Genomic DNA, 19,716 nt, shown 5'->3' with positions numbered 1-19,716 from the left:
TCCTCTAACTATAAGAGATCTTTAATATAGTACCTGAACTTTTCTAATATGTTATGTGTGACTTTTTTTCTTTGTCTTTTTCTTTCATTCAACAAACAAAGAGTAATTAATTAAAGACATACGCCGAAAATTTTTAAAAAGCAATTTAAACTAGTTTTTTAGCAATTTAGTATATAAACTAGTTTATCAACTTCTTTTTAGTTTGTCAAACATTACAATTTAAAAAAACTCAGAAAACAAATTAATTTATTTAGTACGTCAAACATAACTTTAATTGATCATTTATTTACGTATGTTATATTGTCAACCATAATGATAAGTACGTCTCAAGGTAAATTGATCATTAAAAATCCTAAAATAAGTAAATATCAAGACATTTATACATACAAAAATAAAAACTAAGATGGCATTGATTTGAAAAAAAAAAACAAAAACAAAAAAATCAGAAATAACTAAAATTTACGTTTTGGTTTTGGTAAGTAGAAAATAGATTAAATTAAATGATTTTTAATATACATATGTAAATATATAAAGTTTATTTTTGGTCATATTTATTTCCATATAATATAAAAAGTTTATAGCTCTTTTGATAAAATAATAATAATAATAATCGAAATTGAATTCCTTTCATCCTCCTCGGTCGGTTAAATTCATGAAACATGGAATGTGAGCCATTTGACAACCAAATCCACTAAAGAGAGGAATCTTAGAATGAAGAGGTTATGTTATCGCATCCCACTTTCTTCTACCTTTTTGGGCCCAATTTAAATAGAACGCCTTATAAACACACACACTACACTACTATCAAATCTACACCTTTCATCCACAGGATGACTTGAACCCTCAACCTTTGGTTGAGGGCCTTCTATCAACTCCTGATACTGCTAGGTCAGTCCAATTTTAGTTTCGTGTTTTTTCATACTATAACAGTATAACTACATAATAAATCTCAATTTCTTACTTTAACACTAAAAAAATCTTATTAATCGCAAAAGTGCTAACCTATTATATGCTAAAAACTGAATGAATAAATAGAAATTAAGAAGCAGCATCATGAAAGGATTCATGGATCCCTGTTTGGTTAGTGCAAAGGCAAGAACAATCTGGCACAGTGAGTTCTCTCTTGACTAGTCTTTTGTCACGGTTTATCATAAGTTTTATAAGCGGAACTTTTAATGACACTTGTCGCCATATCTCATTCACACTCCCCTTTGGATCATCATACTCAAAATAGTGCCTTACCTAATCACATTATTAACATAAAATAGATCATTACACCAATATAACAAAGGCTAAATTCAAGAAATAACATCATACATTTACATTTACATTTACATACCTTGGTCAACTCTTGTTGAAATTCCAATATTGTCCCTGTCTTCACTCCTCTAAGCAATTTAACCAAGTATCCTGGTGTAACAGCTGAATCTGTGTCTACAAAAACAGCAATTTTCCTGTAGTCTATGACATCTTCAAAGGGTAATTCAATATAATCACTGATGATAACTGGAATACATAAGCTCACAATAGCATCAAACAATCTACATGCAGATGGTGTGTCGCCAGCTGGATGTAAACAGAACTTTGAACTATGCATTCCTTGTGTAGCCATTCGCCTACTTTCCCTTGATTGAGTTCCATGTTTTATCACAACATCTTCTTCATTTTCTAGTATTTTAAACAGGAAGTCACGAATTTTTCCTCCCTATAATACAATAGTTATGAACATAAGAACCAAGAGAGAGAACTGGAATTCAAGATTCCATAGTTAATGGATTTCACTTCCATTCTTCTTTATTTATATGAAAAATCCAGAATTTATAATGAATTCTAGAACAAGACTTTGGAATTAACAAACTAGTTTAGGGGATGGTGATTTTGGAAAAGTAAAGATCTAGAAATCTCAAGATTCTCATGATTATGTAACTAAGAACACGTGATGATTTCAGAAACAGTGTACATAAAGCAATGTATAAAAGAGACAATGATACATACCTCTTTTCGGTATCGATTTCCCATGAAGAACATCAAATATTTCCGATTTTCCACTCCAATATCTCCTTTATAGGTAGTAATCCGATGTGAATAAGGCAAAATCACATCCTTTACAAATGATGCCTGATTATGACCCAACCTCCCAAAATCTGAAACAAGCAACATCGCATCTTTCACACGATTAACAATATTGTGCAAAGCATTTGGATCCTGGCATATGAATACATGGTCCCTCCCATGGTTCCTCTTCCAATACGGTTGCTTCCCCAACCATTCCATCAAATCCTCTTGCATTTCAACATCATTATAATGCTCAACTACCACAGGGCCATCACGAACAGGATTTGCGACTAAGCTTAATGAAGAAAAAAACGGCACATAGAACAAGTCGGCTGAATCTGGATCTAAAACCCTAGTAACATACGCACCAGATCGTTTCGGATTATTCAAATCGGAAAACAGATACCATTCAGCCGCGTGCTGATTTCCAGGGTACTTGAGGCTAGCCTCGTCTTCGTTTTCCAATTGGCCTCGTACGATTAAGTAGTTTTTTATCACACCATAGGTGAACTTTCGGGGCAGATCGTACATGTAAACTTTCACTGATTTTTGGGGGATTTTACCGATACTATTTTCATGTGTGTGGAAATGTACATTGTTGTATGTATAAGGATAGATAGATGTGTTGAAGAAGGCGTAAAAGACTATGATTAAAAGGACCGTAGCGACGGTTTGTTTAACGATAGATTTTCGACCCATTTTAGTTTATGTAATTGGAATTTGACGACATTTGAAGATATTGGATATTGAGATGATTGTGTGATAATGACGATGGCAGTTGCGGTGGCGATGATAGCTATAGCGGTGATTGGCGGCGGTGGTTGTGGCGGAGAAAGGAGAGTTGAGTTGTCTGTTCTGGCGGAAGACTCAAGACTGTAACAATACGCTTTGATTTCGGTTAAGGGGATACCAAGATTTATAGTTTCCGCTTATGACAAGGTACTTTATGATTATAGAAAATAAAATATGAATTTCTATAATGTTTATACTTTTTACACCTCCAAAATCCAGGTTTTAAACGATACATATCAACTAAATATCTATCCTAATAAATGAAGATTATTTTGCTAAATGACATGTTCTTATTAAATTTTCCACATGTAGTTTTGTAGATTTTTTGATTAAATTTAAATCCACATGTCATTTTGTGGTTTTTTTTTTGAATTAAATCAATTAATATGCCACTTAATACTAAATTTATATATGTAAAGTATTAAATATAGTTAATGTGATAATAAATGCAAAGAATCTTAAAAAATATATAAGATATATTAAAATACATTGAATATGATAATAAATTTAATGAATATGACAAAACAATCATAGATATTATTGGATGATCTTCTTAATAGTGATTCTATTTATTCATTAGTTGAATATGTCTATTTATTTTAAAATTTTATTTTAAAAAATTCTTAATTTCTAAACTTTGATATACATTTTTTAATTAACCAGTGTAATACACGGGTTTTACACCTAGTATTTTAATAAAGATGACAATTCGTTTACGAATTACCAACTCATGACGAACCATTAATTTGAAACGTTTTAATGATTAATTTTCATACACTTATATTTAAAAAAAAAAAAAAAAACTGTATACAATTTAACCATGAATGGTTCGATTTGTATTAAGCCTTACATGGCATATTGGCATTTTGATAGGAATAAATTAATAACTAATAATAATATATTTAATGTACTAAATAAATTATATAATATATGGGTCCGTTTCGGTTTCTTGGGCCGATTCCAGGTCTAATCATTAAATGCCCATTTGATGCCTCAAACTCCTCTATTAGCCTTTGGATCTAACTCACTCATAAACGGTCTTAACCTCCTTAGTGATACATCTTCAAATACAACTCTATGAGCATATACATGTTGTAAAAGACATAAATTTGAAAAGTAAAATTATTACAATGTAACAATATCTGAATAATTAAGATACATAAGAAATCTTGAATTGAGTAAAATATTCAATGCGTACAATTAACATTATTAACATTTCAAGCGGTCATGTGTAGTAACAATTCCTGTCATTTCAAACAATCATGGATATATTTTGTCCAATCTATTGTTGAAATATACTCCTAGTGTACTAACTTTTCAAAAAAAAAAAGTTATAGGAACCATCATTTCTGGTTTTGTAAAGGTATTGATGAACACCGTCAAGAAATTTAGTTTGAACATCTGATCAACTTGTCTTGTTCTTTAAGTGGTTGTCATTGTTGAATTTACCATTCGAGAACTGTATTTTCCAATCTAATATAATTGGAACAGTTCTCCCACACTCAATCAAAGTACTAAATTCAGTACACCCAATGGATAATCATATGGTTGTAAACGAACTGAACGAACACAAACAAGGGTTTGTTCATGTTCGTTAATTTAAGTTAGTCAAACAAACGAACGAACACGAAATGATAAACGAACGAGTTTTCTTGTTGATGTTCGTTCGTTTAACAAATTACCTTGTTCATGTTCGTTCGTTTATGTTCGTAAACATATTAAATGAACATAACGAACAAAGATAAACAAACACAATTGAACATAAATGAACATAGACAGACATATAATATAGTAATATAATACAGAACAATTGAACATATATGAACATAAATAAACATAAACAAGCGTAAATGAACATCATAAACGAATGTTTACGAACATAATTGAACAAATGAGGTCATTGCTCATGTTCGCTCGTTTAACTAAACGATTGCGAATTTGTATTCATGTTCGTTCATTTATTAAATAAACAAATTTATCGCCGAACGTTCGGTTCGTTTACAGCCCTAGGTAATCCTAACATAGCATGAAACAATTATTTTATTATTAGTTCCCCATTTTGCAATCTTAATGCCATAAAACCCTTATATTTTCATAAAATGTGTGGTTATGTTCTAAAATCCGTTTTTTGTTCATTAATGCCCCCACATTTGTCTAATTTTGTTCATTTTAACTTTTTAGCAGGTTTTGCATCATCTCAACCGGTCATTAAGCCATAAAATCCCTCATATTTACATGACATGTATGGTTTTGCCACCACCGCACTCTGCCACCCTACCCCTCACCCCCCCCCCCCCATGCACGCCACCACCCCCACCTACCACCACACTTTTCCACTACCACCAACAACACCGTCTACTAGCACCTGCCTCTACCACCACCATCCATCGCTATAAACATTGTTCACCACCATCAGGAAATTGACACAAACACATAGAAACTAGCACCACTATTGTCCACTACCACCGAGAAATCGGCACAAACACACACAAACCACCACCACTGGGCACTTGTGACAACCCGAAAATTCCATTCTGTACGAACATTATCAAGTCAATAGAAGTTAGATCAGTTGTAGTGAATTTCAGACTTTTCCGAATAAGTTTGAGTATTTTAGGGTTTACATTTAAGGAGATATCAGGAGAGTGGATGCACATGGGTTTGTGCAACTCGGGTATTTCAAAACCTTATGATACTAGAGTTCATTTCTTGAATAAAAATATTTTCTGCCAAAAATCCCAGGACTATATATATGATTCTTAACCAAATTATTTTATTAGTTACATTTCCAACTAGAGAAAAGCCATTTTCTCTCTCTCGGATCTTCGGGTTTTCATCCCAAATCGTGAGTACCTCTCTCTAGTTGTGTTATATGGCTTATAATGTGTTTAATAACATAGATTACATAGCAAAACTGTGAGATTCGAGAGTTTACCGCCCAAGAACGTTCTTGGAGAGTAAACTCTTATATGAGGCTTAAATGCTACTTAGTCCTTTCCCCTTGTTAAGTAACTGTCTTAGGCTTATATGTAGGTGTATTTGAGACTAGAAATCATTCAAGAACACCAAGATTTAGGTGTTCACGGCCCAAGAAGTTCTTGGACCGTGAACTCCAAATTCAAAGGCCAAAGAGTGCCTTAATCACTCCTAAAGCCTTGGACAATAGCCTCTAATTAATCCTAGTTAATTTGTGGACCTTAAAACATCAAAAACCCATCCCCATGAGAGATTACGGCCGTAATCTCTAAGGGAAATGGTTCTTGGGCCGTGAACATCAAGGAAGGGTACCAAAGTGTGCCTAATGCCTTCACTAGCCTTAGATAATTTTCTAGAACCTATCCTAGATGAGTATGGGACTTGAAAACACAAAAATACCCATTTCCATATGAGTTTACGGCAGTAAACTCAAAAGGAAATGGCCTTAGGGCCGAAAACTCCTAAAAGAAGTGACTTAATGCCCTAAACTAGTCCAAGGATTTAACCACCAAGTAGAATTGCTTCTAGGAATCAAGTAACACTTCAAAACACATAATATCATAAAGTTTGGGAGCTTACGGCCGTAAACTCAAGGGTTTACGACCGTAAACTCCTTGTGTGGGGTTTAATGAAGAGTAAACATATATATAAGGTCTTTTGGAACCCCAAACCCCTTTAGCCTTGTCCCACAACAACTTAGATGCAACCCTTAGGACTTATAACATTTATACAAAGTGTTTTCATGTTCTAGAGTGTCCCAACTTAATTTATTAATTATTATTTGGCTAATTAAGTTATATATATGTGCATTATATGATAACTAGGCTCATGCGTGTGTACAAGTCTCTGTTTGCCACCTAGCATAGTATCCGACACTTCAATCCAATCCACTCACCGCAAGTGAGTTCATACCCCTTTAATTAACCTTTGAAATACTTTTAAATGTTTTAAATGCTTTTATGGGGGGGGGGGGGGGAATACAAGTTGAATAATTATAGTTATTACATCAATTACATGTGATTAATAACTACAAAACCAATGATTTTATTTCCGATCAAATTGTTTATCAAACTGTTTTACTTCAAACTGCTTTACAACCTCTTTTACTTATCAAATACTTTTACTTAAACTTTGTTATACTTATAATAAATTGCATGCCCGTATATGTATAGTTATATAAGCAATGTTTAAAAGGCTTAGGAAGGCCGTCCGCCCTGTTTCCTTTTCCTCAATTTGGATGTAGTCTGGTGGGATATCGGGTAGTCGTCCGAATGTCGTTTCAATATTGATTATATATCATGTGTACATATATTGACATAAAAGTGCTTCCATATTCATGCGTACTAGTTACATCATTAGTAAGCTACCATCGGGGTAGCACAGGATCATACTTATACTATTGCTAGATCAATGAGTCAGTTCATTCATGAGTCAATACTTATTACTATGAGAACATATAGATTACATTACTATGAGTACATATACAACTATACTAGGAGAAGAACATATACAACTATACTAGAGGAAGAACATATACAACTATACTAGAAAGAGAACATATACAAACTATACTAGAAAGAGAACATATACAACTATACTAGAGGAAGAACATATACAAATATAGTAGAAAGAGAACATATACAACGATACTAGAACGAGTAACAATACATTACATATACATATATACATTGACAGAATTGTGATCCATTGTATCGGAGCATGCCTTAAATGTCATGGCCCGAGTTGTAGCCAGAGTCTCTTGGAGGGAGAGCGTGAGTTTGCATATAGATCTATACTGGATTGACTATCCTACACCTTGCTGCTAGCTACAGCCGGACCTGCAGGTCTGCGGGTGCCAAACGTCATTTCTTTTTACGACCTACATTTGTCATTGTTTACCCAGTCGATAGTATGGTACAATTAATCACATGATACCTTAATATAAATCCGGTTTAAGGTAGTTAGTACAGCAGTAGTTCCTATAATACAACACTACAATACTACAGTAATTTACCCTTTATATACATTTAGTGATCATTTCACTTAAACATTAATGTACAAACTATATTTTGTTAAATGATAGTTACACTTGGGAAAAATTACACACTTTTACGATAAACGAACACACCAAACAGTTATGTCTTGGTAGAAGGCTACTTTTAATAGAAAATATAGGTTTTTCTGAGAGATTCAAACTTTTACAAACACTTACAAACATTCACATACTTTTATCACTAATGTTTACAAACTCATACTTTAGAACCATGTTCAAACGTTTTGATACAAACACCGACACTAAAATACTTATGAGCTCACCAGCTTAATGCTGATAAACTCTTTCAAAATAACTTGTATTCTCAGGTCGACAGTAGACAGGTACTGAGACCAGCTTTTGAGAAGATGGAGCGCATCCAAGACCCATCTTATTATTTTGATTTACATTTTTGGTGTCTATAACTGTACAGAACACACTTGTATTAAAATTATATATTTAATGCAATGGATGATGTTGTTTGCTTATTTACTGTTATACTGTGTTGTGATACTTTACATGACGTCCTCCGCCCCAGAACGTTTCCGCCGTTCTTGGCTTTGGGGTGTGACAGCACTACCATTGAAAATTGGCACAAACTCACACAATCCACCACCACCATCGAAAATTGATATGACACACATATACATGTAGAAATTAACACTCACAAACGATGAAATCGACACACACTCCATCTAATTGGGATCTCCATCGTCATTGGAATCGGCAGAATCATTCAATGGTGGCAGCTAGGGTTAAGTCTGAGGGGGTGGTGGTGAAGGCGGAGAGTGTGTTGAAGATTGTGTCGGAGAGGGGTGGTGGTGGATAAACCACACATTTCATTTAAATATGAAGGCTTTTATGGCTTGGCGATTGGCTAAAAGGGTGCAAAACCTGTTAAAAATTTAAAATAAACAAATTTAGACATATGTGGGACATTAATGAACATAAAAATGGACGTAGGACATAACCATATATTTCATGAAAATATGACGGCTTTTATGGCAATAACCCCAATAAAGTATGTCGATCTTCCTGACAATTGATGCATCTTAATGTTAAGTAACCATCTAAATCCCATTCTAATCACCATTTCATTTTGGTCATCTAGTAAACTTTGGATTGCAAGATAGATGGAAGGGTCAATCATATAAAAGACCTTATATTTTGTGTTTTTTCCAAATTAAACATCAACTTTATTGTAACATTTCATTTAAAATAAATTAATAAATAGATAAAATTAATAAATAAATAATCCTAAAAACCCGAGATGTATTTTATATTTTATTTTATTTTAGCCCTAAAGTAGTAATAGTTAATTGATGTTAGCCAAGGTAGTTAAATGTTATAATTTCAGGAATTTGGAGTCTAAATTGTATAAGTTGGACTTGAAATGTAAAGAACTTCGTGACCAAGGGTCTAATCTAAAATTGTTAGTGGCTAGAGGGGCTGGAAGTGTCAAATGTGTACTCAAGTTTGCTAAAAACACGGGACTTGAACCCGGTGGTCTCTTCCCTCCCGTTTTTAAGCATCATCACCTCCAAAACCCTAACCCTAGGACATTACCTCCATCCACCACCCTTATACCCCCTAACTCTGACCGCCGCCACCTCCTAGCCACTATTGAAGCCGTGAACCACCGAGCCACCGGATACTGCCGCTGCACCCACTATCGACGAAGCCGGAAACCACGAAGCCAATCACCACCATCGTTGTTCTCTCTCTCTCTCTCTCTCTCTCTCTCTCTCTCTCTCTCTCTTTCTCTGTAACATCCCGAAATTTAGGTTCAACCATTTAACCCTTCTTCTTTTCCAAGTTGTCATATTAAGTCCCTTTGTGATAAGTGGTAAGTTTGTGAGTACGTTGGGCGTACTAAGGAGTACGCTGCGCGTACTCGTGCGCTTATTTTGTACGCAGATTCATCCGGGTACGCTGGGCGTACCTAAGGATTACGCTGGGCGTAACCGGCCCAGTTTCAAAACCCTAATATGACTTGAGGGCTATAAAAGGAATGAGATGGTCTTGTCCCTCAGCCACCATCTTTCAGAAAGAAACCCTAAGAGAGTATTTCCTTCGTTTTTAGCTTGGGTGTGAGTGTTCTAAGCTTCAAAGTACCATTTCAAGGTGGTGGAAGAGAAGAGGAGGCCATTGTGGAAGCTAGAAGTTGGTGGACAAGTGTATATCTGAGGGCTACAAAGGTTGGAGCTTCTCCCTGAGGTAAAAAGTTCAGATCTTGCCTTGTTGTTTGTGTGGTGTGCTTCTTGGACCAATTTCTAGGGTTTTTGGTCCCAAGATGGAGACTTTATGAACAAATAGTCTCCATTGGCCTAGATCTATCATATTCCAGGACTATATGAGTTGAGCCATGCATGAGATCTAGACTTTTGGAGGAGAAAGGAAAGGTGTTAGAAGGTGTGGGGAACCTTTATAGCCATGCAAAGGCTTAAAGGTTTCGACTTTATGGATTAAGAGGTATTAGAATGGCCAGATCTGGAATGTGGGGTTATGTCTTAACTATTTAAGACATTAAAATGAGGAAATAAGAAATTGGGATTTACGCTGGGCGTAATCCCAGTACGCGCCGCGTTCCCCGTTTCTGGAGTGCAAGGGTACGCCCTGCGTACTGCTTGTTGTTGACTTTTGTTGACTTTTAGGGTTTTGGTCAACATGTGTACTTTTGAGTTAGGGAGGGGTAAAATGGTCTTTTACCCTTCTATGGGATTGTAGAAAAGTGTGTAGCATAGCCTTGAGAGTCGTTAATGATTTGGAATGATTATTTGTTGTGATTAGGCGAGGCTAGGTCGTCGTTTCGAGATTCAGAGATATCGAGCACGTGAGATTCTAGACATCATACGAGGTGAGTCTTTTCACTATACTGTACCTGGAAGGGTACCTATGTGTGACCGGAAGGTCTGGTATGCTATGAGATATATGCATTGTATGCTATGAGTTGCCTGTTTCGTATGCGCTATGTATGTGATATGTATGTTATGCTTGATATGGGCCGGAAGGCATTATGATGTGGACCGGAAGGTCGACACGGGTAGGACCGGAAGGTTTACCAGGTTGGGACGGAAGTCCCCTGAGACACATGGACCGAATGGTCATGTGGAGTATGGCCTGGAAAGGCGTATGTGTGTAAGTGGTATATTGGAAAACTCACTAAGCTTCTTGCTTACAGTGTTTATGTGTAATGTGTTTCAGGTACTAGTGATGACCGTGGGAAGGCGCCGACATGACTCGTACACACACACAGGCGGATTCGGATATGATTGATCTTGGGATTGATATGTTTTGTATTATGACCATGTTACATTGGATTTTATGGTTTGTCTTGAATGAAATTATGTTTTAAAGAAATGAAAAATTGTTTTGAAAATTTACGTTGTTACAAGTTGGTATCAGAGCTTTGGTTTGAGGGATTCGGATGCACCTTCGGGCGTAACTGAACTCAAACTGAGGGTTTGAGAAAATTTTCAAACGATAAAAACTAATTTTCTAAAAAGCAAGAGATTTTGAGACAACCAGAGCGGAGCAGTGTGTACGGTCAGCCAGCGCCCGGACGGTGAACCCCCAAAATGCCCTTACGTTATGTGTTATGAGATATGATATGTTATATTATAAGTATAAGCAGGTTTTGAAACTTAGTTCATTCAATGACAATTGACAAATATGTATTACAGATGGGACGTTCAAAGCTAGGAGGGTTAGTCAACTGATACAAGTAGGAAAGAAATCGTGGCTCCAAACTTTTAACAAGAGTAACCAATTTACCAGCTTACCACCAACTAGATATAGAGTTTAATTATGTTGTAACAAAATGTGTTGCAAAGAAATTGACTTTTAAATATACATAGTCAAGAAGAAAATTGAAAAGCACCTGGGATGCTAATAAAATTCTATTTGCCATAAAAAAATCATTTTACCATAAAAAAACCTATGTATGTTTGTCGTAAAAGAATATGGCTCCCTGATTGAAATATTATTAATATTTACCTCGTATGATGATAACGATTCTTGTTCAATTAAGAACATATGCTTTAAATTTAAATTGTATCCAAATTATTATGTTAAATACCAACGAGTCTTGTTCTGTAGTTATATTTTAAGTTATGCCAAATTGCAAAAAAATCACTATATTATCATAAAATTACGAATTTTACACTGAATTTTTATTTTCATAATTATGCCACTATATTTATAATTTTGTTGTAATATCAACCAAATGACCAGTTCTTCCGGTAACCACTTTTCCTGAATTGCAATAAAGTCACTATGTTTACCAAAATTATGATTTTGACACCGTGTTTTTTTTTCTCAGTTATTTTATTATATTTACAATTGTGTTGCAATATCAACCAAATGACCGATTAACATTAATCTAGTACATTACCAAATAAATGATATGAGAATATTGTGACGTGGAAGCCACATCATACCATCAATCCAATATTACGTGCACAAAAGAAAAGTCTGTCCATTGTTCCAACTCCTTATAAAAGGAGGGTCACCCCTCCTCATTTATTTCCACCAATTCTTCCAGCTCTCTCTCTCTCTCTCTCTCTCTCTCTCTCTCTCTCTCTCTCGATTTTCGGTCCATTGTGATTCGACTTTTAGTTCTATATATAATCTAGTTAGTGAAACTCTAGAGACTTCAGAAGGATAACTAAGGAAAGGAAGTAAACATCGAAGTTCTACTCACGACTATTTGGACTTCATCAAATCAAGTTACACTTACTCTTATATAACCTACTTAGTTGTTTCAAGAATTCCGGCCATGAGTCAGACTGACTTTTCTTTCGTGCACGCAATGTTGGATGTGTGCAGTCAAGTGCATTTAAGAAAACGGAAAATTGTTGGATGTGACTTTTCTTTCACCTAAATATTCTTGAAACAACTAAGTAGGTTACATAAGAGTAAGTGTAACTTACTCAATTTAATGAAGTCCAAATAGTCGTAAGCAGAAATTCGATGTTTACTTCCTTTCCTTAGTTATCATTTTGAAATCACTAGAGCTTCGCTAACTAGATTATATAACAAGAATTCGAATCACGATGGACCGGAATCTCGAGAGGGAGAGAGAGAAAGAGAGTTGGAAGAAATGGTGGAAAGAAATGAGGGGTGACCCTCCTTTTATAGGGAGGTTTTTGCCTCGCCGCGTCACGACCATGAGTTAGACCGACTTTTCTTTTGTGCACACAATGTTGGATTGATGGTGTGATGTGGCTTCCACGTCACAATATTGTCATGTCATTTATTTGGTAATGTGCTAGATTGATGGTAACGGTCATTTGAATGATATAGTAACAAAATTGTAAATATATTGACATAATGGAGAAAAAAACACATAGTCAAAATCACAATTTTGGTAAACATAATGACTTTATTTCAATTTGAAAAAAATGGTTATCGGAAAAAACAGTTAGAACCGGTCATTTGGTTGATACTGCAATAAAATAGTAAATATAATAACATAATTGCTAAAAAAAACTCAGGCGTCAAAATCAAGATTGTGTGGTAATATAGTGACTATTTCATAATTTGCCTTTTAAACCATCAGTGCTATTATTAGAATCTCACTGAGTTTATATCATTATGTGATAATATCTTGGTCTTTTAAAACACTTATAAAAAAATTATTTATAATTCAACACTTGCTTCAAACCCATAATAAAATAGTAATTGTTGGTTACACAACTAATTTGTAATATGTAACTTGTAACGTTCCACATACTATAAATTTTAACAAAAATTTATGCAAGCCCCTCCCAGAGGGTGGGCGATAAGGACGACGGTCCAGGGCCCATCTTTTAAAGGGGCCCAAATTTTTATGGAAATTTTTATATTTAGAAGATAGTACAAATAATTTTCTTACAATTATTGAGTTATTGTAAAAAACTTGATGAAATTTGTGTATTTTAAGGGTCCATTTTTTGCTCTCGCCCTAGGCCCAAAATATGTTTGAAATGACTCTGAATTCATGATTATAAATCAAATATTTTCATGATGACAAAACGAAATCCTTCCCAAATCAATATAACAAATTCTTTAAAATAATTGACATTAAAAAAGCTTGTCAAGTCCCATATGCTTAAACAGAACAAGTTACACTGTATTTGATATGCATTGGACTACAACTATCTCATCTAAAGAAGTGGGACAAGGACTTACTCTCAATCATTTTTCTATTCAAAAGGCATAAATACCCTCCTCATCCTCATAATCATAATTTACCCAATAAATGTCCCTCTAGTCCGGTCTAGTCTCGTTCCATCTAGCCTTGTCCCGTGTAAGAAACACATTGATACTTAACACGAAACACCGATAAATTATTCATCTCATTCATCAAGTACTTGATACAATAGATTTTAAACATCATTAGACTAAAATTTTACATATTTTCAACATTTTAGCCATTGATTTATCCCATCAACTCTACAATCTAAACACTGATATACCCATAGACACCCTTAGCAGCCAAATTACACTTAGGGCCAAAAATTATAAACCAATGAGAACAAATTACTTACAAATTCCACAAACCGTTATAAATCATTTCGCATTTTCATCAATCAACAAAGCACCACATTGCTTTCGTCTCTTGGGTCCGGGTTCACCCAATTGCAAGCTGATAGAAATATCTTCCGACCCAATTATAGCATTGTACTTTGAATTTGTAAATGGTGAGAAACTTTTGTTGTCAAAGTCAAAGTCAAAGGTCCCCGGAATGCTTGATATGAACTGATGTTCGATGTTTGGAGCGGGTTTTGTACAACGTTCAACATGGAACTCATGTTGTAGAGGGGCATTTTGGTCATTTGACTCAAGTGGCTGACGCGTAGATGATTCACGAATTGTGGAATCAGTCCCTGGTGCTGCTAATGCTGATGCTGATGCTGATGCGTTCCTTTGTTCTTGCAGTGCAACTATGGTAAATAATCGGTTATAAAAAGAAATATGAAAAAGGGTAAAATTGGAAAAAGAAAAAAAAAGTTGGAAAGTACAAACCTTGAAGATCTTCATTGGTGGTGATGAGACTAAGTTCAAGAACATCTAGAAGGCGACCAAGATCGACCCCACTCGTCCAATTCTCGGGAAGTTGACCATCTTTGACTTTTAATCGACCCCGATTAGCTGTCCCACCCCAAATGATTCCAATCGGGCGTGGCTTTTCCCCGTTTTGCCCTTTTAAAAGAATGAGACTTCCACTATCACCTACAAGATCAAAAGTTTGTTGGTTTTCTCCAATCACTAAAAAATCTGTCAGAAAGCAAATTCCTTTTTCATCATTGTATTCCAATGCATATGCCATTATTGTCCCTGTGGTCAACCCTGAACTTCTTCCAACTTTTGTCACTTGTTGACCAATTACACTGTTGACTGGAGACTGCAAATCTATGGCTTTGACTTCACCAATCTCTCCAATTCCAATTACAGATGTTGTCACATCTGCAAGATCAAAATCTTCAGAAAATGGGATGAATGCTCCATCTGCTCGAACAAATGTTTCTGCAATGTGATTTCAATAATTTGTTTATCATATTCATAGCAGCTTACTTTTACTTCTTTTTATTACAATATTGTATTTTAATAAGAATTTTTTTTTACCTGGATTTGTTCCAGCAAACATGCCATACCAAAGATCATCAGTGATAAATGAAGTTGCCCTTTCAACAGCTCCAAGATACACCCCGGGCCCCATGCTAGGTGGCATAGGATGGAACATCTTTTGGTTCGGGTAATCCAAGTCAACCGCCACGTGGCGATTTGTTAGGAATCCTACCTGGCGGTTTCCTGTTCGGCTTTTCACAATGGCACCCATTGTCCCATATGTGCTTTGGTTTGCAACCTAAGGAAGAAACGAGTTTTCGCTCTTTTTTTAATAAGTTATATGTTTATACAATTCAAAAAGACTCTTCCTTTAGTTTCTGAATAATGTTTAGTTCCAAGATTTTGTGAATGATTTGGCAATTAAAATGAATACATGGCTACAAATCACAATAATAAGTTTATAATGTTCACAAAAGTGATAAAGATTCTGATATCTATTTATGTAGGATAAAAACTAATCAGATTCGAACTTAATATTATGGCATCCTACCTTTATTTTTTTCTATTAAAACATTGTACTTTAGAAAATCTACCCAATCATAGCATTGTACTTCCAGTTATTTTTCTTATTATAGCACTTTCATTTTAGATGACATTGTTATAATCTTGAATATTTTTCAAAGTATAGTGATGTAATACAATGTTGTAATAGAGAAAAAGAGATGTATGATACTATAATAAACAAATCAATGAAAGTACTTTGCTGTTTCTTGTATTGAAACCTTATTATTATTATTACTATCATCATCAAATTTTGATTCTTCAAGTTTCAATAATCAGTTTGTAAATGCCCTGAGAAACATGAATAGCCATGGCCCATGGAGATGTAAAGATACCTGGGAACCAGAACCAATGCATGGAAAGCTTCCACGTAAGCCATCAACAAGCTCTGTACAAAATTTTTCCTTTGGAGTTACTTCAGGCACATTATAATATGAAAATTCCACCACATCAACATCACACCACACACCCCCAGGTCCCTGTTCAACCTATTCGGTTAGTTTACAACAAAATACCATATTCAATCTTTTCATATCATAAAATTCCAATTCCCTTTGATCTTAACAAGATTTGGACAAGAAAGAAATTGATAAAGTAAGTTGATAAGAACCTCAAGAGCACATGGCAGACACTGGATACGAGTAAGCCATTGCCTGTGAATCTTACGAGCAACAAAGACAAGAATGGCAGGTATATCAGTCAGCAAACCCCCTCGAATTCTGAATCCAATTGCAGTTGCAAGACTAACTTTCTTCAAGATTTTGCTGTGAAATGCTCTTATCATCATCAGTTCAAGCAAAGTAACAGCTTGTTCTCCTGTAGGCAATTGGCCGATTCTTTGGGGTAAAACCCCTTTTAAAAGATTGTCAAAGTAATTAGCTCGATCTTCAACAACATCAGTTAAACGGGAAGAAGTAGGCCATGAGAAGTATGTTGCATTGGTCTCTGAAAGTTGACCAGCTGATGTAGTGGCAAAAGACTGTAATGGTGGAGTTTCCTCGTGATTGCAGCATGATCTTTCCATGTCTAAAACTGATTCGTCAGATGGTGTTTGAAAACTTAGATTCATCACAGGAATCCAACCTGAATAGACATTTAAGAAGACCAGAATCATAGATGAATTTCGTTATTTTGCCCAAAAATTCAAAGCTTATCGTAGTGAAAAGACAAAGAAACACCCTCTAAAAACCCTAAATTACAAGCCAAAGCTCAGGAATGAAAACACAATAATGATCTGACTAGAAGCAATGATTTGGTACTGAAAAATACTTGGAAGATGGTCATTGACTCATTGGTCAAATCAAGGAATGCATCAAAACCCAAATCAAACAAAGCATTGTAAAGACGAAACGAACATAGAAGGAGAACGAAATCGACGAATTAGGACAATAGTAAACTGAAATCAAGTAAGATTGGAATAACACTTACAGTGAAGCTATGGAGTGTTGTCTCTTACAATCACAGATTTATCAACGACGACATATTTTGCAGGAATTCGTTCGAATGGGTAGCAAAGTGACAGCGGGTAGACGTCAACAGCCCGATTTCTGAGCTGTTGTTTTCGCGGCGGGCTGGCCGGCAGAGGAAAAGCGGTCGGGGGAGGAGGACAGCTACATTTAGAAACAATTTCTATAAGAGGAAATCTCTGATTCACAAAATCGGAGATAAAGGTTTTAGAATTTAGAATTAAAAAAGGGAAAAGGGAAAAAGGGCATCATGGTAAAAGGGAAATTTTATCAAATTGGATCATCCAATCATTGATTTTTGACCGATAGTGTTGGATCATCAATTAATATTTGATTAAAAGGTTAATCACTGGAAAATTTTGATCAAGTCTTAAAATAAAATAATTTTTTGCAAAATGTTTTTTTTTTGGGTAAAGTAACATATTTGTCAAAAGTAAAACCACTATTTTGAAAAAAAATCTTATAATTAGTAAAATTTATAAATTAAGTAGAAAAAAAACATTTTGCAAAACCTATTTTATGATATCTATATTGATTTAGTTATTTTGTCATAAAATTCAAGCCACTTTGTTCTTTGATTAACCATCGATTAAATCACGTCAGTCTACTAATAAATAAAGACAATTAAAATTTAATGATATATATTTGTAACATAATTGGCTACTTAAAAAAATATTCATTTTATGTTTTTTTTTCTTTTATGATAAACGAAAACTTATTATCTAAAAAACTAGCAAAAATAGCACTTTTAATAATTAGCCAAAAAATCAAGATTTTTGTTGTCAATAAGACAATAACCATGCATTTTCCATAACACCTTGCGAAATGTATTGGGACAATGTGAAATGCCAAAGTTGGCGTTTGCGTTTTGGTACTTTACATTGGTGAACGACAATGTGTTCATCCCCTGCCCCCTTGTAAAATGTTTCTAATCTTTAAAGACACAAACAATTGTCTATCATTTATATGATTTTGACGAATTAACAAAATAAATAATTAAATAATATAAAAATAAAATGATTCATTAAAAAAATCCGAAAAAAACAAATCGATGATTCATTTTTACCATAATTCACTAAAGTTGTCCGAAAAATGATTAGACTTGATTAAGTAAAAACAATGAATCATCGATGTTTTTTTTCAAATCTTGTTATTTTCGTTTCATCTAATTATTTATTTGGCTGGTTCGCCAAAAAACATATAAATGATGCATTTGTTATATTTCCTATCAAATATTTCATTCTTATTTAATATTGACTCTCTCTCTCTCTCTCTCTCTCTCTCTCTCTCTCTCTCCCTCTCTCTCTATGTGTGTGTATATATATATATATATATATATATATATATATATATATATATTCCTTCCTTCCCAAAATTATTGTCCACAAACAAAAAAAACACAGATTAAGAAAAACATTAATCAATACTAACTTTATCAAATGAAATGTCAATCTTAATATTTTGTTGCATATAATTTCATGACAGATTAATTATAATGATGGTATTTTGGTAAAATAATATTTATTTTTTAAAATAAATTAAAATTTTTGGGCAAGCCAAGAAAGAAACATAGACTATTAATATGAGACGAATAATATATATATATATATATATATATATATATATATATATATATATATATATATATATATATATATATATATATATAACTTAAACCGTTTTATATGAAACACTTACTAGTATATGTTATTTTTCTTTATAGCCATTACGAGTTGAGAGTGTTGCTCACATGCAAAGAGGAATAGGATTTGTAAATGACACCCATTTCATAATACTTATTTTTTTTTAAACTGGTAAATCTAATGTACTCCTAAACTAACAACACTTATTCCATTTATGTCCACAACGGGACTAGAATCCTCGACCTCAAAGGAGGAGGACACCACCTGATATGACTGAGCTACAAACCCTTTGATTCATAATGCTTATAGACACTGCTTCAACATCTCAAAACAACATTGTTTTAGGCCTATTAATAATGTCTATAATTATTTTGCAGGTTGTCCTAAAAAGTACATCATTATTGGTAAAATAAATATATATTTAATTTTTGACTAATTTTTAGAAACAACTTACTATAAACATTTTTGTCACTTTTTAATATTTTAAATATGTAAGTCATTTAACTTGTTTATGAAAAAATAGAAATTTCAATCAAACTCTTATTTTGGCAATTTTGTGAGAAGTGCTTTTTTGTTTCCATTAAATTTAATGAATAAAAATGACTAATGCCAAGAAAAGTCTTCTACATTGACTTGTTAA

General features: G+C 34.1%; 2 protein-coding genes across 2 annotated transcripts; both read right to left on the bottom strand.

Moving 5' to 3' along the window:
• Positions 1 to 706: 706 nt before the first annotated feature.
• On the bottom strand, positions 707 to 2,963 carry LOC145070307 (putative arabinosyltransferase ARAD1). Its single transcript, XM_079017245.1, has 3 exons — positions 1,996 to 2,963; positions 1,340 to 1,705; positions 707 to 1,242 (listed from the first exon to the last, which is right to left on the bottom strand). Exons 1-3 carry the CDS (start codon positions 2,752 to 2,754, stop codon positions 1,039 to 1,041), a joined length of 1,329 nt encoding a protein of 442 aa, XP_078873371.1. The 5' UTR covers positions 2,755 to 2,963; the 3' UTR covers positions 707 to 1,038.
• An 11,200-nt stretch (positions 2,964 to 14,163) lies between these two features.
• LOC145068532 (protein NARROW LEAF 1-like) lies at positions 14,164 to 17,632 on the bottom strand. The gene is made up of 6 exons (XM_079015512.1): positions 17,396 to 17,632; positions 16,578 to 17,050; positions 16,303 to 16,446; positions 15,464 to 15,704; positions 14,864 to 15,364; positions 14,164 to 14,781 (listed from the first exon to the last, which is right to left on the bottom strand). Exons 2-6 carry the CDS (start codon positions 17,034 to 17,036, stop codon positions 14,408 to 14,410), a joined length of 1,719 nt encoding a protein of 572 aa, XP_078871638.1. The 5' UTR covers positions 17,037 to 17,050; positions 17,396 to 17,632; the 3' UTR covers positions 14,164 to 14,407.
• Between the last annotated feature and the right edge of the window lie 2,084 nt (positions 17,633 to 19,716).

The sequence above is a fragment of the Lactuca serriola genome, chromosome 8 (genome assembly GCF_051521515.1).
Source record: "Lactuca serriola cultivar US96UC23 chromosome 8, Lser_US96UC23_V15, whole genome shotgun sequence".
Classification (NCBI taxonomy): Eukaryota; Viridiplantae; Streptophyta; class Magnoliopsida; order Asterales; family Asteraceae; genus Lactuca; species Lactuca serriola.
This window is presented reverse-complemented; position numbering and strand designations above follow the sequence as displayed.

Bases quoted from the DNA above. Each gene is read 5' to 3' on its own strand.
- LOC145070307 (XM_079017245.1), bottom strand. From the start codon at position 2,754: ATGGGTCGAAAATCTATCGTTAAACAAACCGTCGCTACGGTCCTTTTA. The intron at 1,706-1,995 runs GTATGTATCATT...ATTGTATTATAG, and splicing joins GAAATCGATACCGAAAAGAG to GGAGGAAAAATTCGTGACTT. The intron at 1,243-1,339 runs GTATGTAAATGT...TAATGTGATTAG, and splicing joins TTCAACAAGAGTTGACCAAG to GTAAGGCACTATTTTGAGTA.
- LOC145068532 (XM_079015512.1), bottom strand. From the start codon at position 17,036: ATGAATCTAAGTTTTCAAACACCATCTGACGAATCAGTTTTAGACATG. The intron at 15,365-15,463 runs GTAAAAAAAAAT...ATCACATTGCAG, and splicing joins GTTTGCTGGAACAAATCCAG to AAACATTTGTTCGAGCAGAT. The intron at 14,782-14,863 runs GTTTGTACTTTC...TATTTACCATAG, and splicing joins CACCAATGAAGATCTTCAAG to TTGCACTGCAAGAACAAAGG.